General features: G+C 41.8%; 1 protein-coding gene across 1 annotated transcript; it reads left to right on the forward strand.

Moving 5' to 3' along the window:
• Positions 1-459: 459 nt before the first annotated feature.
• On the forward strand, positions 460-22,816 carry LOC143274701 (derlin-2-like). Its single transcript, XM_076578598.1, has 6 exons — positions 460-993; positions 3,414-3,479; positions 4,054-4,221; positions 5,685-5,880; positions 7,538-7,628; positions 22,640-22,816. Exons 1-6 carry the CDS (start codon positions 901-903, stop codon positions 22,767-22,769), a joined length of 744 nt encoding a protein of 247 aa, XP_076434713.1. The 5' UTR covers positions 460-900; the 3' UTR covers positions 22,770-22,816.
• The last annotated feature ends 648 nt before the right edge of the window (positions 22,817-23,464 follow it).

The following is a 23,464-nucleotide window of genomic DNA, read 5'->3' on the forward strand; positions in this document are numbered from 1 at the left end:
CTTTATAGCGGACTGACTCGAACTGATGACTTCTTGTTATATGACGCATGTTTTTGTTGTCAGTCCTGCCGGTGTGCCCGGTTTATCACGTAATTCTTTTCGGCGGTTTATTATCATTATCTATTTTCAGTCATGACTAGAGGTGATACTGAACTTGCAGTGTCGGAAATGAGACACGATGCCCCGACGGAGGCCTATTCTGGGGCCGTCAGTACTATCTCCGAGTCAGTGCAACAATATGACTGTCATTGCGTCTATCATAGTTAACTGAGTTCCTGTTTTTTGGGTTTTTTTCCCCCCGTTTGTTGTTGTTTTTCTCCCCCGAGTTCTTGTCTCACGTGGGCAAATTCTTATATCGGACGTGGCCGAATTGTTTGACGAGTTTGTCTGACGTGGCCGAGTTAGATTATTGCATGACGAGTTTGCCGGGTCTGACCGTCAGTGACTGATGTGGCTGAGCCAGTCATTGGAGACGGTCTGACGTGGCCTTTGTTTTGTGTCTTGTGCGGTAGGCAACATGGTTAGAACATAGACAGATATAAATATATATCTTAGTGGGTTAGAAACCAAACTCAACTGACGAGTTAACTGATAGTTTCTCGAACAGTAGTAGACAGACCACTCAGTGAAGCTCAGTTGCCGTGTATAACACCCCCGCCCGTTGCTAGCATTTGCTTTTCATTAAACTAAAATAAAGACAGGAATAAAAGTATCAGACCTCTAACTGGTTGTGATAAATTCAATAATATATCAGTATTACATCAACATTTTCGCGTGTGCAGTGTTTTGACAAAGATTAAACGGGAACAAAATATCACACGGTAATGACGGGACCAGCTCAGTGAGAGAGAACAGTAAACGCTGACGTGTACGCATGCGTATTTTGCTGTCTCATTCAACATGGCAGCGCAGACGTTTCAGCAGGAGTACATGCAGATGCCCCCAGTTACACGGGCATATACAACAGCTTGTGTTTTAACAACAATTGCAGTGGTTCGTGTTATTTTCTTATTTTTCTTATTTTGTGGAAGGAGATCATACTATATCGTCAGTAAAATATGTTATTGAGGTAGAATGTGCATAGCAGACGACGCATTTGTTTTCACACATATTCACTCACGCCAAACTGTGCCATTCAAATGATTTTATCTACTCATTCTTTTCCGTTTTGGTATCATTCTTCCTCTTCTTTTTTAAACTATTCAAAGTAAACGACAAGATGCATCAGTAAATCGCGACATACATCAGAAGAAGACTATTTTTGTTTGTTTTTCTTCTGACAGCTGAAGTTCTGTTTTGCGTGTTTTCGAATCATCTACCATGTCCACTGCGACGAGCATGATGAAACTGAATAGATCTATTTGGTTGTGTCTGCATTTATGTATGTGTGTGTGTATATTGTATGTGTTCGTGTATGTATTATAGATATATGTGTTTTTTGGCAACCTTCTGTTTGTGGTAGAATAGGTCTGAGGAATCTTCTTTGCTCTTCTCCTGAGACATGCGTTCAGCACAGCGCAAGAAGGGATCTACCTGCGGACCAGATCAGATGGCAGGCTCTTCAATCTCGCCCGCCGCAGAGCAAGGACAAACGTCCGTGAAGCCCTCATCAGAGACATGGTCTTTGCTGACGATGCCGCTTGTGACCCATACCCAGCAGGACTTGCAGTCACTAATGGACCGCTTCTCCCAGGCCTGCAAAGATTTCGGTCTGACCATCAGTCTCAAGAAGACAAATGTCCTAGGCCAGGACACGCCATCTCCACCAGCCATCACCATTGATGACTACGAGCTTGAAGCCATCCATCAATTCACTTACCTTGGGTCCACCATCACCAACAACCTCTCCCTTGACACCAAAATCGACAAGAGGATTGGGAAAGCAGCCACAACGCTAGCCCGCCTCAAACAAAGACCACGAAGACAAGGATGGCTGTATACAACGCCTACGTCCTCAGCACCTTGCTGTATGGCAGTGAGGCGTGGACCACACATGCTCGTCAGGAGAAAAGGCTCAATACCTTCCACCTGAGAAGCCTACGGCGTATACTCGGCATCTCCTGGCAAGACAAGGTGACAAACACCGAAGTCCTGACTTGCGCTGGCCTCCCGACCATGTATACCATGCTGAGACAGCGTTGGCTGCGCTGGCTGGGCCATGTTCGCCGCATGGAAGATGGTCGCATCCCAAAAGACATCCTTTATGGAGAGCTCGCCATGGGGCAGAGAAGCATCGGCCGCCCACAGCTGAGATACAAAGACGTTTGCAAACGTGACATGAAGGCACTTGCGATCAACACTGAGTCCTGGGAGGACCTTGCAGATGACCGCAACGGATGGAGAAGCACTCTCAAGAATCAGCTATGGATTGGTGAGGACAAACTGTCAGCTGCTGCAGCAGAAAAGCGAGCTCGCAGAAAAGGGATGGCAGCCTACAGACCAGCATCAGCTTACACATGTGATCGCTGCAACAGAGACTGTCTCTCTCGTATCGGTCTCTACAGTCACAGGCAACGCTGCTTGGTCCAAGCAGACAGCCCAATCAGACATTAGGTCGGATATACTCTATCCATGGTCAGCCATGACCGAAGGAGGCCTACTAGTATACTCTGTTTGTGGTAGAATAGGTCTGAGGATACCAGATCATCCCACTGATTTGCACTTCATATTGCAGGAACGCAACATGTTTTCAGGAATACTTACAGTCAGTCGTCACACATTCAGTTTTTCAGATACCAGCAATTGTTTTGTATTTGTGTATCTTTTTTGCATTGAAGTTGTCTATGTTGTGTCTTGCTTCTCTGGTGTTGATGAGAAAAGTAATACACTGAATCAAAAGTTGGCAGCCTGCCTTTATGTAATTTAACTGTCATTGATTTCATCTGTCAGTGATTTAATTTCAGTTGCTTTGGTGTTGGAAATCATGTTGCCAAGATTATGATAAATTATCACTGTGTGAGAATACTGCTTTTCCAGCCTGATCTAACAGCTTCATCTTTGTGTCAAATCGGCACTTTCTTACATGTATGTTATTAACTAGCCAACCTTCAAATGGAAGACAAATAGGTTTTTTGTGCATGTAACACAGAAACTGCTTCCCATGTAATGTAGGAGGGAGAACAGCTTTCTGTTAATTTTAAAAGGTGGTCTGGTCTGTTCCGCTGGTGTAATGTATCACAAGGAGTTTGAGTCGGTATCTGTTAAATTCAGTATTGTTGCTCAGTGCAATTAACTGAGAACAACTTTCAATTGCATTGGCCGTTGGACAGTACCGTTAACTGAGAGCAGCATTTATTGACCGTTGCATGCACAGCACACTTTGCTGAGAAAAAAACTTTTATTAGCTGTTGCACTGAACACTTCGCTTTTATTGGCTGTGATTATCATGGTGGCATTTGTTTTCTGTTTATCAGCAACTAGAAATCATCACACCATTCCAGATCTACTTTAATCCAGACCTGATCTTCCGCCAGGGCCAGGTGAGGATGTTTTGTATTTTCTGCTCCAAGGCAATTAATTTGACCGAGAAATTGGGAAGACATCTTTGTTTGTTTTTGTTGTTTTTTTTTGCTCCTGATTATGGTGTGGATGGGAAGGAGGTGGAGGGGTTGTAAGTGATCAAAAGGCTTATTTGAATAAATTTAATAGATTTTGATCAATTTTGGACTTAAATGTAAAGTGTGTGTAATTTTGTATTATATGTATGTTTGCCCCAGCATAAATTGTGTCACATGATGTTCAGTGTGTGTGTGTGTGTGTGTGTGTGTGTGTGTGTGTGTGTGTGTGTGTGTGTACAATCAGACATAGAATGTGTGTCTCATGTGTCAGTGTGTGTGAGTTTGTGTGCGCATGTATGCGCGTGTACAGACAGTGACACTAACAGTGTCTCTGTGTGTATTTGTGTGCACGTGTAGGAGACCACAGAGAGAGTATGTGTTTCTCTTTGTGGCTGTCTATACAGTACTTGTGAACAAACTAAAACACACAAAAAAGTGACCAGCTTACATCTATACTCATTATCATATAGCCACTTCTGATAAATTTGTCAATCAGGTATGGCGCTTGGTAACCAACTTCCTGTACTTTGGACCAATCGGCTTCAACTTCCTGTTCAACATGATATTTGCCTACCGTTACTGTCGAATGCTGGAGGAGGGGTCTTTTCGGGGACGGACTGCAGACTTCTTTTTCATGTTCGTGTTTGGTGGCTTTCTCATGATTGTATCCTTTCAAGTTTTTTTTCAGTTTTCATTTTTCATTTTTTTGTATGAGGAAGAGGAATAGAGTGCTCTTTGATGTTTTGCAAAGGGTGTTTCAAAAAAAAAGAAGAGAAAAAAAAAAGAGTTTCCATACAAATTACAATGCATACCGACCTTAACAGATTGATGGGTGTTGGTCTTCGTTGTGAAGCTGGTGTTTACTGGGTAAATAATTATTGAATCTGTGAATATGTACTAACAGCATGGAGATGGAGGATTGGGCATGTCTGTACTCCGTATTTGCATTTTCTGAATGATTATTTAAAATCTCTTTTCTTTTACTTTGTTTCAGTATTCAGATACTTTTTGGTTAATTAAGGGACTCTTGGACTTTGGCCACAAGCATTTCAGTGTTACAAAAAATCAGTCATTCCTATACATGCAGAACTGTGTTGTTCACAGGCTTTTTTTTTTTTAATTGTTATTATTTTTTTAAATTTATAGATCTATGTGACATAATTGGACAGCATGATATGGCCCTGTGCAGTTGGCTGAACGATAAGCAACAATGTCAGATGGTCCCATTCATGCAAAAATCATCACAATCAGTCGTGTAACAAATTTCATCACAACCACAGTCTCATAACAGTCATTATAATCACTTTCTTGTATTGTTGTAACAGTCATGATAATAATGATAGTAACACGATGTGGAAAAAGCTCCCTGATAACCTCCGTTATTCTGATTCCCTCGCATCTTTTAAATCTCATCTCAAAACTCACCTTTTCCCTCAGCAATAAGTTCAGTTGTGGCAGGTCCACTTCCTTTGTGTTAGCTGTGCTTGACTATGTGTGTATACATATGTATGTGTATATAACTACATGCATGTATATGATTATGAATGTGTATTGTGTGTGCGTGTGTTTATGTAAGTTTGTGCCTGCGTATGTGTGCGTGTGTGTTAGGGTAGCTGTTAGATACACATGTATGTTAAAATGTATGTATGCAGTGTGTGTGTGTGTGTGTGTGTGTGTGTGTGTAGTCACATTTTGGTGTGTGTTTGTAAGATAGATATAATGTTTTATGATAACAAAAGCGTTTTTGTAAAGCACCTGGAGCAGATCTCTGGATAGTGTGCTATATAAGTATCCATTATTATTATTATTATTATTATTAACAATAAATAATAAAATGAAGTCTCATACAGTGCAGTACCCCCCCCCCCCCCATCTCAGGTGGGCTCACCACGCTTTACGATAAAATTTTCAAATTTAAGACAAAGTGATGTAAAATGTGTTAAAAAAAACAACCAAACCCAAAACGAACAAACAAAAACTGTTTTCATCACTGTCACAATCATGTAACAGTCATTACAATCACCATCATGTGACAGTGATCATAATCATGTAGCTGTTATCACAATCATGCACAGTCATGTAACAGTCACACAGTGCCGTGCGCACGGACCTTGACAGGCGGCACAGTTGTTGGCGCTGTTTGTGAACCTGGTGTTTCTGGGTAGCGCCTTCACCATCATGCTGGTGTACGTGTGGAGCCGCCGGAACCCTTACACCCGCATGAACTTCTTTGGCCTGATGAACTTCCAGGCCCCCTACCTGCCCTGGGTGCTCCTGGGCTTCTCCCTGCTCCTGGGCAACTCCATCATCATCGACCTCATGGGTGAGCTGATGATGATGCGTGATTCTTTTTTTTTTCTTCTTCTTCTTCTTCTGTGTTCATGGGCTGCAACTCCCACGTTCACTCGTATATACGCGAGTGGACTTTTACGTGTATGACTGTTTTTACCCCGCCATGTAGGCAGCCATACTCTGCTTTCGGGGGTGTGCATGCTGGGTATGTTCTTGTTTCCATAACCCACCAAACGCTGACATGGATTACAGGAAGGTGCGTATTTGATTTTCTGCTTGTGTATACACACGAAGGGGGTTCAGGCACTAGCAGGTCTGCACATATGTTGACCTGGGAGATCGTAAAAATCTCCACCCTTTACCCACCAGGCGCCGTCACCGTGATTCGAACCGGGACCACCAGATTGAAAGTCCACCACTTTAACCATTTGGCTACTGCGCCTGTCGATGATGCGTGATGATTTTGATGAGTTAGATTTTTTTTTTTTTTTTCTATAATTTCAACAATGTAGTTATAATGAACACTTAATCAGTGCTTTTTCTCAAATAGAGCTCGAAGTGCTTTGCATACATGTACAAAATCTATATTTATCAGGACTAATTTTTTTTGTGTGTGTGTCAGTTTTTTTTTGGGGGGGTGGGGGGGGCCGTATCATCTGCATCATTTTCATTGGCATTACTCCCATGCTGTTTGTTCCAAGCCCCCCCACCCCCACACCCCTATACACATCTTTTGCACATCTCAGACGCTGGCAGGACACACAGAACGATTGTTTGCCAGTATGCTACACACCTGAGGAGACCCTTTGTAATTGTCCCCTCCAGGGTGGAGACTGCCACCACATCTCTCTGACAACAGTTCCACATGAATCAGCAGACACACAAGACATTGACAAGAACCCAGGCCAGGCATGGCAGTAGGGACGGGAAGGGGGGTGGGTGGGTGGTCGGCACTGAGGTCATCCTTAGAGCTTGGCGTGAAAGGCCACACAGAATCTGAGACTTTTTTTTGTTTGTTTTTTGTTTGTTTTTGTTTCTGTGTAGTAGATTTTCAGGACAAATCATATACAGGAACAGCATCAACTTCACAAAAATTGATTGTGACAAATCTGATTTGGAAAAAAAAAGAAGTTGTGGGTAAGTTAAGATGTTATTATACTTACATGTGCAAGGATATAGACATTATATCTACACATTTTTATTTTATTTATTATATATTCGTGTATTTTATTTATTTTTTTTTTATCTTATTATATTTGATTTGAAAGGCCTGGCTAAGCATGTTGGGTTATGCTGCTGGTCAGGCATCTGCTTAGCAGATGTGGTGTAGCGTATAGATTTGTCTGAAGAACAGTCTGAGCAACTCGTCTGAACTGAACTCCACACAAGAATAGTTAAAAAAAAAAAAAAAAAAAAAAAAAGCAACAAAAAATATGAAAAAAACAAAAACATAAACAACAACAACAACAAAAAAACCCACCCCAAAAAACAACCCAGCAACCTCTATTACAGACTGGAAAGAAAAGGAGGAAATAAACAACAAAAATAGATATGATAATCATTAGAAAGGCACCAACATAAGACAGTGATATTTGTAGTTTAGATACCAATGATCATGATCATGATATGCAAGTTTCAATGCTTAGTGATACCGATATAGATTGAATGGTTTTTTTTGTTTTTTTCAGGAATTGCCATCGGCCACATATACTATTTCTATGAGGATGTGTTTCCGCAGCAGCCAGGTGGATTCAAAGTCCTCAGAACTCCTGGATTTTTGTAAGTATATGGTGAATGTAGAACTCTAAACTCATAGACAGAAACAAGCTATTGTATTGTTGAGTTTATGAACTCCGGCAAGTCACGAGATGGAAATGAAACACACAAAAAAGGCAAAAATAAGTACAAAAAAGTGGAACAAAATGAAAATGCGCACACCTACACACAACTGTTACATACCTACACAATTTAGAAAAAGATCAAAAGAACAAGAAAAGAAGGGAAATGGCGCGCGCGCGTGTGTGTGTGTGTGTGTTTGTGCTGATTAACTTTATCTCAGTGTGTTTACATTGAGAGAAGAAACTGTGAATATAATATTTTCCGCCCACAAAGATGCTTCAGTGCCTAGAAACATCTTAAAAACCTCAGTATCAAAACGTATCTGGATTCAGCTGTCTACATCACTTTACCCGAAGAGCGATCCATCACATCTGGGCAGTGATAGAGATGTAGATATTCCCCAAACATTGATTTAAGAAATCTCCCTGCTGACGGAACTCACAATTTCACAACAAACAGGGACGACTTGATAATATTCCTGGGGATTTTCTTTCTGCCGGACTGCAATATTCTGTGCAGGCAACCCAAATACTGGGAAAAAAGTGCCGTGCCAACTGCCAGAACCACTATATTACTAGTGCAATAAGATCTAACGATCATGAGCAGACAACAATTTTGAACAAACTGAGCTACGTGCTTCATTAGCCTGATCAGCATGTGTTGTCTGATATACGTCCCCATGCAAAGTGTTGATGAGTCAGTGATCCATTACCTTAGGCACCATAGCTCCAAGCAGTGCAACAAGGGCAAACCAGTGAGATTCAGATACGAACTCTGGTATATGGCTGATCTGCCGTGTCTTTCACTTTGAGCCATATGCAAGTGCTCGAGATGGGCAATGACGTAACACTGGTCAGTTTCGACTTGGGGAACAGTTGGCGGGGACTTAATACCAGAGATGCCCAACTACCCCAAGCCACCTCACTATTGACACTGCTGTACTGGCCTTACACTGCCTGTGGGTCTGGCTGCCACTGTCCTCAGGGCAACAGGGACCACCTAGAAGAACCAGAGTTGTCATCAACATTCTTTCTTTCAGGCAAAGAGTTGTTCATGTCTACCTATATGTACATATATCAGTGAATTTTTGTGTTTTCATTTCGTTGATACAGTGAAGTTGTTTTGTGGATAAAGCGGGATTTAAAATCACAAAATAGTGACCATTATGGTGGCTTTTTTTAAAAATATATTTTTTTTTGTGTGTGTTATATTTTTGTTTGTTTGTCCCATGGCCGATGTCACTTATGGGCGGAATTGTATCTTTTCTTTAGGGTTGGTTTTGATATAGAATTGAATTGTATCGATTATATAATTGTTATTATCATGTGCCTTTTAGTACATGTCATTTTCTAGTCTTTCTTTCTTGGTCCCTCTGGCTCCCATTCTACCATGTGGGGTTCACTTAGAAATAATGTTAACGTCCCCAGCCGCAAGTAAGGTCCCCTACAGGGTCACAAATTGTATTTGTCATTAAAAAAAAAAAACTTCTTAAAAAAATCATAGAGTTATCAGGCCCCTACCAAAATAGAATCACAAAGAAAGCGAAATTGGTATGGCAAATTCATACCACGGTTGGATATGGGTTAAAAACATTGAGCGCCAGAGGAGTGCAGGTGAAATTTCGAATAGTGATGGGTTATTTGGTATGGTAAGAGCGAGAGGTGACAGGTATGGAGTGTGTGTGTGTGTGTGTGTGTGTGTGTGTGTGTGTGTGTGTGTATCTCTGTGTGTCTGTGTCTGTGTGTTTTATTGTGTCTGTTTGTCTCTGCGTGTGTATGAAATTAACTCTGTCACCACGCTCCTCAGCTGGGTGGATTTTCGCCTGACGCGGGGTGCTCAGTGGCCGTGTGTAGCCTGGAAAGAGGCTACTTTTAGTATTTTCAAGAGGAAATTTGTTAACTTTCATTACAGATTCAGCATAAGTGTTTGGTATCATTGGAAAAAAAAAGAATCTTTCATCTATCACACTGTTGTGTTTTTGTTACTGTTTTCTTCCTCTTTTGTATCAGCCACCTAAGGAAGCAAAGACACGCAAAGTGGAAAAACGCAAAACTTATAATCTACACAAAACATACCGAAGAATGTGTCAATACATCAGATGATAGTGTAATAATAAAATCTTTCACTCACCTCAAGCATCCAGAGAGGTAATCTTGAAAAGTAATGTAAAATTCAGCTTCACGCACAAGCACAAAACAAAAGAAAATGATGGGAAGCACACACTGTCGCTTTCGGCGCAGAATTGTCTCCTCACTGAAGAGTCACAAAGTTTGTTGTTTTGCTGTTCTGTTCAGTTTCTGTCCGTCCGAAAATAGCCCACAAAGTCAGAATTATAAACTGAATGTGTGTGTGTGTGTGTGTGTGTGTGTGTGTGTGTGTGTTTACTGGGTAACCGCATCACAAAGACGTAGGGTTACAGACTGATTCAGTGATTGTTCATAGCACATACACTGAGACTGACAGTGACACACAGAGACTGACTGAACACACACACACACAGACACACACACACACACACACCCTCATTTGCCCAGTTTCCCCCAACCCTCCATTCATCCACATCTCCCACCCCTTCTAACCAATAATACTCAGATGTATTCATAAATGTCTTCAATCACCGATATGTGTGACGGGACATTAAACAAAATTGCTTCTCCACACACACACACATGGTATCGTTTGAATGGTGCATGATCTAAATTCAGCACCTCAAAAAGTACAGACAGATGAAAATGTAAACTGACGGGTGAAAGCAGGAACACGTGGAAAGTTCTTGATGTCGCGCTCCCACATTTGCTGCCTCTGATTTCCACCAACAGCAGGTTGCACATTGTTGTTGTTGTTGTTGTTGTTGACTGGTTCATCATTTCTCCAATCATCAACAACCATGGAATCATTACTGTCACTGTCGCTTTCTTCGTTTTTGAGTTGAAAATCAGGATCGCCATCACCTACACGTGTCTTCTCGGTATCGTCAGTTTCTTCGTCATTTTCACTGTCATCCATAACGACACCATCTTCAGGTATATTGTCTTCTTTTTATCGGTCTTCAGTTTCATTTTCTGAACAGTTCCTTCATCGCCAGAGCCATTCTGAACACCGTCTTGAAGCTTTTATTCAAGTGACACGACCGTCCGCCTCGTCCGTTGCGACGCCATCCTTGATAGCAAAATGACTGTCTCGAGTCCTTTGTTTCAAGTTGGGGATTTGACCGGATAACGCTGACTAGGTCAGCAGAAACTGGTCTAAAAATAGACAGATGATTGGTATGTGGAATTCCATGCATTTTTTTTTCCTCAGACCGTTGACAGGCAGTCTTTGTTTCGAAACAAAAATTGGCACGCAGATGCGTGCGCCGCGTGTTTTAACTACAAATGGCACTACCATGCGCATATGCGTGAGACATGCCCAGTGCAGCTTCGGCCTCCGCGCATATATGCGTGGTACGTTGTTATAAAGTTAATGAAAGTTATATTGAACTTCATATCAATCTCATTATCATTACAGCTTTTGTGCTCATTTTATGAATATCATTGTTGTGAAAAGAATCGTAAACCGTATGATTATTTCATGTGTTCTCGCCACACCAAAGATTGTAACACTGGCCAGACATGGCACAAGTCACTGATAGGTGTTGATGACCACGCTTCCTGATGACTTGTTTCACAACTGGAAAAGAGACAGCTGTGTGTGTGTGTGTGTGTGTGTGTGTGTCTGTATGTATGTGTGTGTGTGTATGTGTGTGTGTGTGTGTGTGTGTGTGTGTGTGTGTGTGTGTGTGTGTGTGTGAGGAGGGGATCTGGGGGGCATGTGTGTGTGGTGTGTATATTCATGTGCATGTGTATGTGTGTGTGCGTGTGTGTGTGCGCGTGCGTGCGTGCGTGTGTGTGTGTGTGTGTGTGTGTGAACTGACACCAGGCCAGTGTTGTATAGAGCAACCTCTAGTTGGATCTCTAAAGAGATATCATCCACCACTGGGTGATAGGGTGGTAAACAAGATCAAGTCTGTTTTCTGATGTTCCCTGTGATGCATGAAACCTCACTGACACTACAGGCTACAGTTAAAATTTGAGGTGTCATATTTTATGTGGTGTTTTTTCTTGTTCTTTTTTTCTCTTTAATCTATAAATATCCTTGCAGAATGTTACCATATAGAACATGTATTGCAATTGCAAGTGTATCGCAAGTGTGTCGTAAATTGACAAAGGGGAGGTTACCTACTTCCAGGAGGTTATCGGCCGTAGTTTCGTTTTCTCCGCATAGGCGGATAGTAGTTTGCACAGGACAGGAATGTCAGACCCCTGCCGGAGTCTGCACTAGTTGGGTCACTGTAAGTATATTATTTAAACGTAATTTTAGATAGAAAATTTCCTTTTTGCTATAAAATCATTGTAAATTGTTGTAGTGGTGACTATGTTCGAAATAAGATACAACCCTTTATGCAAGGGAAAAGCAGTCAGTCTGTAGATTAAACGAGAACAGATTAGGCACCCACCTTTTTTTTTATGCAGGAAAACCGAAGCTCCAAAAATATATAAAGAGAGAACTGGTGATGTACTTACCATCCTTTTGGTGAAAGCACAACATCAGTTACTGGAATTCAACACTCTGCTGCACACATTCTGCCCTGCAAGTGATGAGAACGGGTGCACCAGGTGTGCTTCCACACTGATACAGTCAGCTGTGTCCTCAACAGGAATCCTCCTTCTTCTTCTGTGTTCACTCGTATGCACACGAGTGGGCTTTTACGTGTATGACCGTTTTTTACCCCGCCATGTAGGCAGCCATACTCCGTTTTCAGGGGTGTGCAAGCTGGGTATGTTCTTGTTTCCATAACCCACCAAACGCTGACATGGATTACAGGATCTTTAACGTGCGTATTTGATCTTCTGCTTGCATATACACACGAAGGGGGTTCAGGCACTAGCAGGTCTGCACATATGTTGACCTGGGAGATCGGGGAAAAATCTCCACCCTTTACCCACCAGGCGCCGTCACCGTGATTCAAACCCGGGACCCTCAGATTGACAGTCCCAACGCTTTAACCACTCGGCTATTGCGCCCGTCAAACAGGAATCCGTGTAATATGAGTGCCACCCAGAAATGCTGTAACAGGCATTCGATCATCGCCTTACAGTCACTGTAGGATGTGAACCAGTGTGCAGCTATCCTGAATAATGTGTCATGGGAAGCAATGAACACTCTGAACACTCTCAAAACACTGACTGAAATAACATTATATGTTGTTGCCTCTGTCGACATCAAACAAATACCTCCCACTCTTGTCACATCATCCACGATCTTGGATTTCATTGTAAAATTGTTTTATTTGTTGTAGAATAACTGGGAAAAGTGCGAGCCTAAAACCACTACAAAACAGACTTCAGTGTAAAGACGCACCCATTACGCATTTAAATTGGGGGCCTAATGATATCACAATTTTAAGGATAAGCTTCTCATTCATACAGTGAATGCCTTTACAATACTTAAATGGCGAAACTTAAGTTAACTCTCTCCGGACTACAGAATGTGTGAGCATTTCTACATAAAATGTATTCGGTTTCGGATGATGGAATGGAATAGCATTTTCCAAAAATAAAAATCCATCACGTGCTGTACACATGATTTTGTGATTAGTCAAGCAGAGTGCGCTATTCTGGGACACTCCACAACTGAATGGTATGATTGGCCATCCTGTCATGTGTGGCCTGTCTCACACACACGCTGACAAAGTCACTGACCGGTCGTCTGCTCGCGTGCCAGTCTGTTTGCAAAGCGGGTTCTTCTCAAAATGTTGTGGAGTGAACTAGTCAGCGACGGCAACGTTTTAGTGTTGCCGTAGTACTTGAACTGCTACAAATTGAAGGGTCTGACATTGAAGAGGTGGATGATGACGAAGAAGTAAGGTGAATTTAATGCAGAAAGCGAGCATGGGTATGGTGATTCAGGGTGAAAAATTGGCAGTATTTTCTACACAATGGCAAAACTGTAAAAATAAGATGAGAAGTTTGATTTTTTTTTTTTATATATATGTAATAGCCCAACACGTAATAAACCAGTTCTGAAAGTTTCATTTTCTTACTCTGTATTTTGTACTTTTTGTAATTTTTTTTCTAAACCCTTACAAATGGGCCGTCTGTGGGGAAAAGCAAGGGAGAAAACTTGTCCGGAGTGAGTTAAGTAATGGACCCCTACAAAGGGCAAAGCACCAAGTCAACGTTCATACCTAACTTCAGGATGATATTTATGCAAAGAGGGTTGATGATGATGAATTTTTCTTTAATATCCCGTCACACATTCTGGTGATTGTAGACATGTAAGAATATCGATATTTACATTTGAAGTGGAGGTGGAGGGGAATGAATGGTGAGATGGGGAAAACTTGGTAGATGGAGGGTGGAATTTGAAATGAATGTCTATGTACAGTTACAGAAAATTACTCAATGGACTTTGTAAAAGAGAAGTCACTAATGTAACTTGCGAAACAAATGGCAACAAATGCAAAAAAGTCAAAAACATCAACGTTTGCAGTCACGTGTGATGAAACACTTTAGTGCAGGTAAGGCTTCATGAAATCACAGTCAAAATCTGTATGCTTCACTGTCACATTACTGAAGCATATGCACTTGACTTTAGGGCAATATAAGTCTGTAATCAATGAGATAATAGTCTAAAAATTAAAGTTAGAACTGGTCAGTGAATCGGAAGAAAGCCAAAGAGTGTTCACTGACAAGGTTTTAGAATTGATTGAAAGCATTTATAAGTCTCTTTCTAGAATACTACTTATTTTCTTGTATGACATTGAGCAATATACCTTTAATGGAGTCTCCCGCTGGACCGACAGACGAGTAGGCAGGCAGGCTTATCTGTTGGTGTGTGTCCTCATATGGGAGAAGAGGCCAATTCTGGATGCGCAGCACTTCCCACAGTGTTGGAAGGGAAAACGTTTCCAGAAGTTGAGCCCTGCTTCCTTCGCTCACGCTTCTCCTTAATGGCCAGCGTTCTCTTGTTTTCAAATGTCTTTATGCCACTAGAGCACAGCATCCTCCAGCGAGAACAGTCAAGGGCATCAGTTTCCCAGGAAGCGATGTCTATGTCACAGGCTTTGAGGTTTGTCTTCAAGGTGTCCTTGAAGTGCTTGCAGGGTCTTCCAAGTTCGTGGTGGCCTTCCTTCAGTTGGCCATACAAAAGCATCTTTGGGATCCTGCTGTCTGTCATGCGGATGACGTGTCCTGTCCAGCGTAGCTGGCACTGGATCAGCAGGCTTTCGATGCTGGGCAGGCCGCTCCTTTCTAGGACCTGGAGGTTAGAGACCCTGTCTGGCCACTTTATGCCGAGGATCTTTTATAGGCATCTCTTGTGAAACTGCTCATTCAAGTTGTTGAATGTGACAGCGATACGTCGTCCATGTTTCACAGCAGTACAACAAGGTGGTCATCACAACAGCTCTGTAGGTTTTGATTTTGGTGCTGAGCCTGATGCCTTTGTTGTTCCACAGCCTGTTGTTGAGTCTGCCAAAGGCGGAGCTGGCCTTGGCGATGCGCAGCGTCACTTCTGCATCAAGGGCTCCGTTGCTGCATAGGCTGCTGCCCAGGTAGCAAAACTTGTCGACTGACTTGATCTCTGTTTTATTGATCTTGATTGCAAGTGGGGGGGGAGGCACTGGCCTTCTGTGAGTTAGCTGGTTGGTACATGGACTCGGTCTTGCTGAGGTTGATGGTGAGTCCAAAGTGCCTGCAGGAGGTTGAGAACCTGTCCATTATGAATTGCATGTCCTCATGGGTGTGTGCAGCAAGCATGCAGTCATCAGCGAAGAGGAACTCTCTCAACAGTGCCTCAAACACCCTGACCGTGGAGTCGCCGCAAGTTGAAAAGTTTGCCATCTGTGAGAAACTGAATGTAGATGCCCCAGTCACAGTCTTGGAATGGAGAACAGTGTGGGTACCAGGACGCAGCCCTGCTTCACTCCATTTACCACAGGGAACGGATCCGAAATGTCAGTATTTTCCTGTGCTCTCGCCTGCATGCCATTGTGGAATGACGCAATCAGCTGGATTAGGCTCTTTGGGCAGCCGAACTTTAGGAGGATCTTCCACAGACCACGGTGGTTCACTGTGTCGAAGGCCTGAGTCAGGTCTACAAAGACCATGTGGAGCCACTTGTTCTGCTCATGGCACTTCTTTTGCATCTGGCGTACGGCAAACACCATGTCACATGTTCTCCTGCCTGAGCGGAAGCTGCACTGTGCTTCAGGGATGACTGTGTTGGAGACATAAAGGTATATTGTGTTGGACAGTCAGTCAACACAGTCTAACACAATATACCTTTATGCTACATGTAAAATCATTTGTTTCCCCTTTTTTGCTGCTCTGTCTGCTTGGTGATAAGAGGGTGTGTGGTCGCATCTGGGGAACCACTGTTCTTTCCACCATTCAATATAGCAAGTGCTATTCTTACTGTAGGCTAGTTGTGATTTGCTTCTTCTTGTTTGGTGTCGTGAGCATGCATGTCTGCTTTGGGAATAATGGAATACTCTTAAATTCCTGCTGAAGAATCAGTGCTTGTGGTGTCGCAGCTAAAGACGGTTTCCGTCAGTCTGGTTTAATACAGTTTTGTCCACCCAACGATGTAGTCAGTGTCACTTTGGTGAGTGTCAAATGCACATGCCACCGTTCTTAACGAACAAAGTGAATGAATATCTCCATGTTGCAGGGATTAGAGAGGGAGAGAGACACAGAGTGATGCGTGCGCGCGCACACACACACACACACACAGATTAGACTTCTACAACAAAATTAAAAGAAGGATTTTCAAATTGAGAATTATCTAACTGATAAAATCGATCCTGCTCACGAACAAGCTCTTTGTCAACTCAGAATAAGCGCACATAATTTAAATATTGAACGAGGAAGATATGCAAACATTTCAAGAGAAGAGAGGAAATGTGAGATGTGAGAAGTTGTTGAAGATGAACTGCATTTCTTAGATCCGTGTATATTATTTTATAATTTGTGAAACCTAATCACAACTATACAACAGTATGATCATCGATTAAATGTGATCACTCGAAAAATACAAAACAATATCCTAAAACCACGTGAGATATTCAGTTGCGATGTCAAAAAAAACACTCGCCAAATATGTATTTCATGCGGATTAGCTGACCATTTCTTTCTTTGTTCCTTTGGTTCTTTGTTGTGTCAATTAATCTTTAGGGATTTATGACAATAAATGAAGTTGAGTCAATATAAAAGGGAAGAGTAGTAAAAAGCTTGCAGAGTTCTGACCTTGGGCCTAAAACTGGTTGGTCGTGTGGAAAGGAGTAAGTGTGTACGTGAATATGATTATATGATGATAGTAGTCTGAGTGTTCCTTGGTATGTCAGAAAGTGTTTGCATGGAACATTGCATGAACATCCATCATTACAATCCCCGTAAGGCGTCTTGTTGATGAACTGACATTTTCTGCCGAGGCATCAAACTCTTGAAATGATCAAACTGTTGGCGTCCTTTTCAAGTTGTCTGTTTAGTTCACCGTGTACCTCTCCCCGAAATGAAAATCCAAAAATAAACAACACTGCTTGTAATCACCATGCAGTTGTTTGTCTTCTCGTCCATCTGTATTTTCAGCGAGAAGTCCCCAGAATGCATCAAATGCATTACTCCTGTGCAAGGCACATGGATTATAAAGGTGTGCTTCTTGCTTCTTTGTGAACGTTTGATTATACGCTGTGACAGTGTTCACTTCACTTGATCAGGTCCCCTGCAGAATAAATACTGTTTCGTTTCCTGTCGGAATTTACTGCCACTTAGCAGATACAAATAAAAGTTGGATGCTGTAACGGATATCCAGCTAAGTGTAGTAACAGTCCTACTTATTTCCGACGTATCATCATAAACCTCGTAATGCTGCAGCCGAAAAAATGTGACATAAATACAGTCAGGAAGTGTGAACACCAGGTACACAACTGATACAACAATCAGAGTGACTGACATGGAGTGAATTTTTCCACTTTTTGACGTTGTCTGCTGATCAACTCTCCCTCTCATTTTCAGAGAAATCTGTGAAGACTTGATGACTTCCCGTATGAGAATTGAGTTCCCAACGACAAGAAAAAGAAACGGAAGAATTGAATAAAATGTCCAAACTTGGATAGTGAAATATACTTCAGCGTATTTAAGGTACTTAGATCGGAAGTAGCATTCTCCAAACTCTGGTCTGTATGTCCAAGTAAAGAGTAAATGTGTGTTCATTACAAAGCTTAAAAAGGTGATGACAGCCACAATGATCTTCCCTCTCCTCACGGTGCACAGAATCCCAACACGGTGTGGTGCGATCACTGATATCACTCGCTGATACGTCATTGCCACTAAAAACCACGCTGAAGTTATGGAAGTCAAATTATATGCAAATTCTGGAACTGAGCATACAAGACTTGAACGATAAAATGACTGGGGCCAAGGAAATCCCTTGTGTCCCAAATAGAAAATAGCAGCCGTCATGAGTTCAAACTGATCAGACACGGCCAGTGCAGTGAAGTACAAAGATAAACAGGCAGTGGACTGTGAAGATCGCATCCCTCGCATCACCACCACTGTCATCACATTGCCGAAAGTCCCAAAGACTAGATATATCACTGGTACTGTTTTCCACAACATATTGGCAATTTCACCCAGTCTGGAACCAGAAGGTTCCAGGGTTGCATTCTCTATGTCTGAACTTGTTAGATTATCAAGGTAATGCCATGTGGTTGTTTTCAGGGAGAATGCATCATCTGAGGCAGTCATTCTTTTCAGAAAAGAAATATTCGTTATTAAAATATTAGATAAAGAACAGCATTGTTTTGAAACACTCAGCCCTGTCACCTCGTTTGCTCAAAAATGTTTTCAACTTATAATGATTTGTAGTGTCATAAATAGCGTGTGTGTGTGTGTGTGTGTGTGTGTGTGTGTTTTATTTTGTTTTGGTGTGTGTGTGTGTGTGTGTGTGTTTTGTTTTATTTTGTTTTGGTGTGTGTGTGTGTGTGTGTGTGTGTGTGTGTGTGTGTGTGTGTTTTATTTTGTTTTGGTGTGTGTGTGTGTGTGTGTGTTTATTTTGTTTTGGTGTGTGTGTGTGTGTGTGTGTGTGTGTGTGTGTGTGTGTGTGTGTGTGTGTGTGTGTGTTTTATTTTGTTTTGGTGTGTGTGTGTGTGTGTGTTTTATTTTGTTTTGGTGTGTGTGTGTGTGTGTGTGTGTGTGTGTGTGTGTGTGTGATAAGCACAGAGAACTATTTCTCATTAAAAGATTAGGCAAAGCACTGCATTGTATCGAAACAGCCAGTCCTGTACCGTTGTTTATTCCATGCCTGTCGCCGTCAGTATCTGAAAATGTTTTTAACTTTTAATGATTTGCAGTGCTGTGTGTGTGTGTGTGTGTGTGTGTGTGTGTGTGTGTGTGTGTGTGTGTGTGTTGCTGTCAGTATCTGCAAGTGTTTTTAACTTTTAATGATTTGCTGTGTGTGTGTGTGTGTGTGTGTGTGTGTGTGTGTGTGTGTGTGTGTGTGTGTGTGTGAGTATCTGCAAGTGTTTTTAACTTTTAATGATTTGCAGTGCTATGAAGAGCGCACGCGCACGCGCGTGTGTGCGTGTGTGTGTATGTATGTTTGTATATATGTATGTGTGTTTGTCTGTGTGTGCATGTGTGTGTGTGTGTGTGTGTGTGTGTGTGTGTGTGTATACATATGCATGTATTCATATGTGTGTGAGAGAGAGAGAGAGAGAGAGAGAATGTCAAGAATAACACGTAAGTGTATATAATATATTGGTTGCAATACAGAGACAGTAATACTAACAGAGAATGAAGAAGACAGAGACAAGGGCGGGTTATTGTGCAACGTGATTTGTTTAAGTTTTGATGGATTCTTTGTGTATCCTTATTCCCTGAAATCACATTGGAAAGCACATAAACATATAGCTGTTAAAAGATTTGTTTAACCAAAATAGGTTCGTACCAAGTCTAATTAGCAATATCTTGAATAACCTTTCTTCCTTTTTTTTTTTTTTTTTTTGACTTTCAAAGATGTCACATTCGAGGTTGTGATGTTATTGATGCGAACTTTACATTACGTTGTCTGTTTGTCTGTGTGTTTGAAATCTCTGTTGTAATTGTTTTCGATCAATAGCCATGTCTCTGACTTTGTTCAGGGTGGCAATTATAGTCAGTTCAGCTCTCTGCTTTCCAGTTTGCTTTTGATCTGTTCTGAACGTTCGTGTGGTTTCTCAGAACAATAACATATGTGCATAGGTAGTCATGTGTTCTACTGATGTGTGTGTGTGTGTGTGTGTGTGCGTGTGTGTGTGTATACACAATAGTACCATCAAAACTATATTTTAAACTGAAAGACGTGTCGCTGCGTGCGTGTGTGTGTGCGTGCGCGCGCGCTTGTGTGTGTGTTTTGTTTTGTTTTGGTGTGTGTGTGTGTGTGTGTGTGTTTTGTTTTGGTGTGTGTGTGTGTGTGTGTGTGTGTGTGTGTGTCTGATAAACGCAGAGAAATATTTCTCATTAAAAGATTAGGCAAAGCACTGCATTGTATCGAAACAGCCAGCCCTTTAATGTTGTTCATTCCATGCCTGTCGCCGTCAGTATCTGCAAGTGTTTTTAACTTTTCATGATTTGCAGTGCTATGAAGAGCGCACGCGCACGCGCGTGTGTGTGCGTATTCGTGTGTGTATATGTATGTTTGTATATATGTATGTGTGTGTGCGTGTGTGTGTGTGTATACACAATAGTACCATCAAAACTCTATTTTAAGCTGAAAGACCTCTCGCTGCCTGAATCGGTTTGTGCATGGATCCTAAATTTTCTAAGATGCAGACTGAAAGTTGTTGGTGACCTCACCTCCTCCACATGCATTCTCAGCATAGGCACCCCACAGGGATGTGTTCTGTCCCCACTGTTGTACTCGGTATTCACACATGACTGTGCAACTCGTAATGAATGTAACACCATGGTCAAGTTTGCCGACGATACTACTATAGAAGGGCTGATTACGAACAGTGATGAGTCAAAATATAGGGAAGAAGTACTGGAACTTGTCAGCAGGTGTGATCAAAATAACTTAGAACTCAGTGTATCAAAAACAAAAGAATTCATTTAAGATTTCAGGAAGACCATATCTGACCCCTTACCACTTGTCATTAAAGACAAGCAAGTAGAGATGATCAGCGAATTTGAATTTCTCGGACTGATCATTTCCAACGATTTGAAATAGGAGAAAAATACGGAAATAATTGTTAAGAAAGCACAACAGTGCCTGTACTTTCTTCGGCGCCTCAAAAAGTTCAAAATTAAAAAAAGAAATCATGGTTGATTTCTACTGAGCAGTCATTGAAAGTGTGCTAACCTTCGCAATTACTGTTTGGTACGGAAACATTTCCAAGGCAGAAGTTGCAGACCTTAACAGAATCGTAAAAATTGCCACCGAGATTACCTGGGCTGATCTACCTTCTCTAGGCGACATATATTATAAGCAGCTACTCAGAAAAGCAAAATCAATCAGCCAGGACGAATCACATCCAGCTTTTGGGATTTTCAAGATGCTCCTCTCTGGTCGACGGTACAGAAGTATATACTATAAGGACAAAAACCAGTCGCTTCGCCAATAACTTTTTCCCCAGAGCAGTCAGTGCCCTGTCTCTCGAACAAATCCAGTGTGATAAATAGAATTGTGCAATCAACAGCCATCTACCTGAAGATCTAGTCATCAGCCCCATCCACATGTACCTAATATTCACTTGGTAATAAAGGCATATTCTATTCTATTCTATTCTCTCTCTCTCTCTCTCTCTCTATATATATATATATGATATTGTTTTTATATTGACCTTTCCTTCATACTTTCTGATTTGTTCCTTATGCGCATAAAAATGTGTTTGAGTGAGTGAGTGTGTGAGTGTGTGTGTGTGTGTGTGTGTGTGTGTGTGTGTGTGAAATGCTGAGTTTTATATATTTCTTTTTTATGTATCAGGCTTGATTTGACTTTGCGACGGGCGCCATAGCCAAATGGTTAAAGCGTTGAACTTTCGATCTGAGGGTCCCGGGGTTCGAATTACGGTGACGGCGCCTGGTGGGTAAAGGGTGGAGATTTTTACGATCTCCCAGGTCAACATATGTGCAGACCTGCCAGTGACTGAACCCCCTTTGTGTGTATACGGCAAGCATAAGATCAAATACGCACGTTAAAGATCCTGTAATCCATGTCAGCGTTCGGTGGGTTATGGAAACAAGAACATACCCAGCATGCACACCCCCGAAAACGGAGTATGGCTGCCTATATGGCAGGGTAAAAACGGTCATACACGTAAAAAGCCCACTCGCGTATATACGAGTGAACGTGGGAGTTGAAGCCCACGAATGCAAAAGAAGAAGATGATTTGACTTTGCTGTGTGTTCTTCTGCTGCATGCTGTCTTATGCTGTTCTGCTTGTTTGAATTCCATGCTTCTTCACGCTATCTTCTTCTTCTTCTTCTGCGTTCGTGGGCTGCAACTCCCACGTTCACTCGCATGTACACGAGTGGGCTTTTACGTGCATGACCTTTTTTACCCCGCCATGTAGGCAGTCATACTCCGCTTTCGGGGGTGTGCATGCTGGGTATGTTCTTGCTTCCATAACCCACCGAACGCTGACATGGATTACAGGATCTTTAACGTGCGTATTTGATCTTCTGCATGCGTTTACACACGAAGGGGGTTCAGGCACTAAGCAGGTCTGCACATATGTTGACCTGGGAGATCGGAAAAATCTCCACCCTTTACACCCACCAGGCGCCGTCACCGTGATTCGAACCCGGGTCCTTCAGATTGAAAGTCCCAACGCTTTAACCACTCGGTTATTGCGCCCGTCTTCACGCTGTCCGAGATCCATTAATAAAAGTGGTCATTATTTTTTTTGGATTCTGAATCTGTTTTGACAGAAAATACCTGTTCGACAGTCACAACGATGACCCCAACTACAACCCGCTGCCTGAGGATCGGCCAGGGGGCTTTGACTGGGGGGAAGGTCAGCCGCTTGGGCAGAATAACCCTGCAGAGAACGCACAGTGACCTTAGGCAGAGTGATTCCCCCCCCCCCCCCCCCACCCCCCCCCCCCCCAATGAGAGTGTATGATATTTTTTGTGATCAGTGAAATTGCCTGAAGAAGTGTTTGTTATTCGAATTATTTTATTATTATTATTATTATTTTCTTTTTTTTTTTTTTCTTTTTTTTTCAGATTAAAGTTTTTGTTTTTTTCCCCATTTTATGATTTTTGAATAATTTATTCATGTATTCATTTCCTCTATTTCTTTATGCATATTTATGGGTTTGTTGGTTTTTTTTTGCTTTGTTTTTTTTTTGTTTCGTTTTGTTTTTTGTCTTTGAAGATTTTTTGGGGGCTCATTTTTATATTTTATCATACATTTAGTTACTTCTTCACTTCATTTAATCATCTGCTTCTGTCTTTTTGATTCATTCATATTTCATAATTTATGCTCTTTTTCTTTCTTTTTTTTGTTTTGTTTTTGATGGGTTTGGTTGAGGGGGGGGTAGGGGTTGGGGGGAGGGGGGCGGAGTGGAGTGGAGGTGTGTTTAAGACTGGAAGAATGTTGGGAGGGAAAAAAAAGACAGATGCCACGAACTTGTGATATATATATATATATATATATATATATATTTTTTTTTTTTTTTTTTTTTTCTTGCCCAAGGTGTGTTCCAGGGTCGGTCAAGAGATAATTTCAAACAAAATGTTGTGGCAGCGAG

The sequence above is a fragment of the Babylonia areolata genome, chromosome 29, assembly GCF_041734735.1.
Source record: "Babylonia areolata isolate BAREFJ2019XMU chromosome 29, ASM4173473v1, whole genome shotgun sequence".
Taxonomy (NCBI): Eukaryota; Metazoa; Mollusca; class Gastropoda; order Neogastropoda; family Buccinidae; genus Babylonia; species Babylonia areolata.

What these genes read in the sequence shown, in the direction of transcription:
- LOC143274701 (XM_076578598.1), top strand. Translation starts at nt 901, where the DNA reads ATGGCAGCGCAGACGTTTCAGCAGGAGTACATGCAGATGCCCCCAGTT. An exon ending in TGATCTTCCGCCAGGGCCAG is followed by an intron (nt 3,480 to 4,053) that starts GTGAGGATGTTT and finishes TTTGTCAATCAG; the next exon opens with GTATGGCGCTTGGTAACCAA. An exon ending in CTCAGAACTCCTGGATTTTT is followed by an intron (nt 7,629 to 22,639) that starts GTAAGTATATGG and finishes CTGTTTTGACAG; the next exon opens with AAAATACCTGTTCGACAGTC.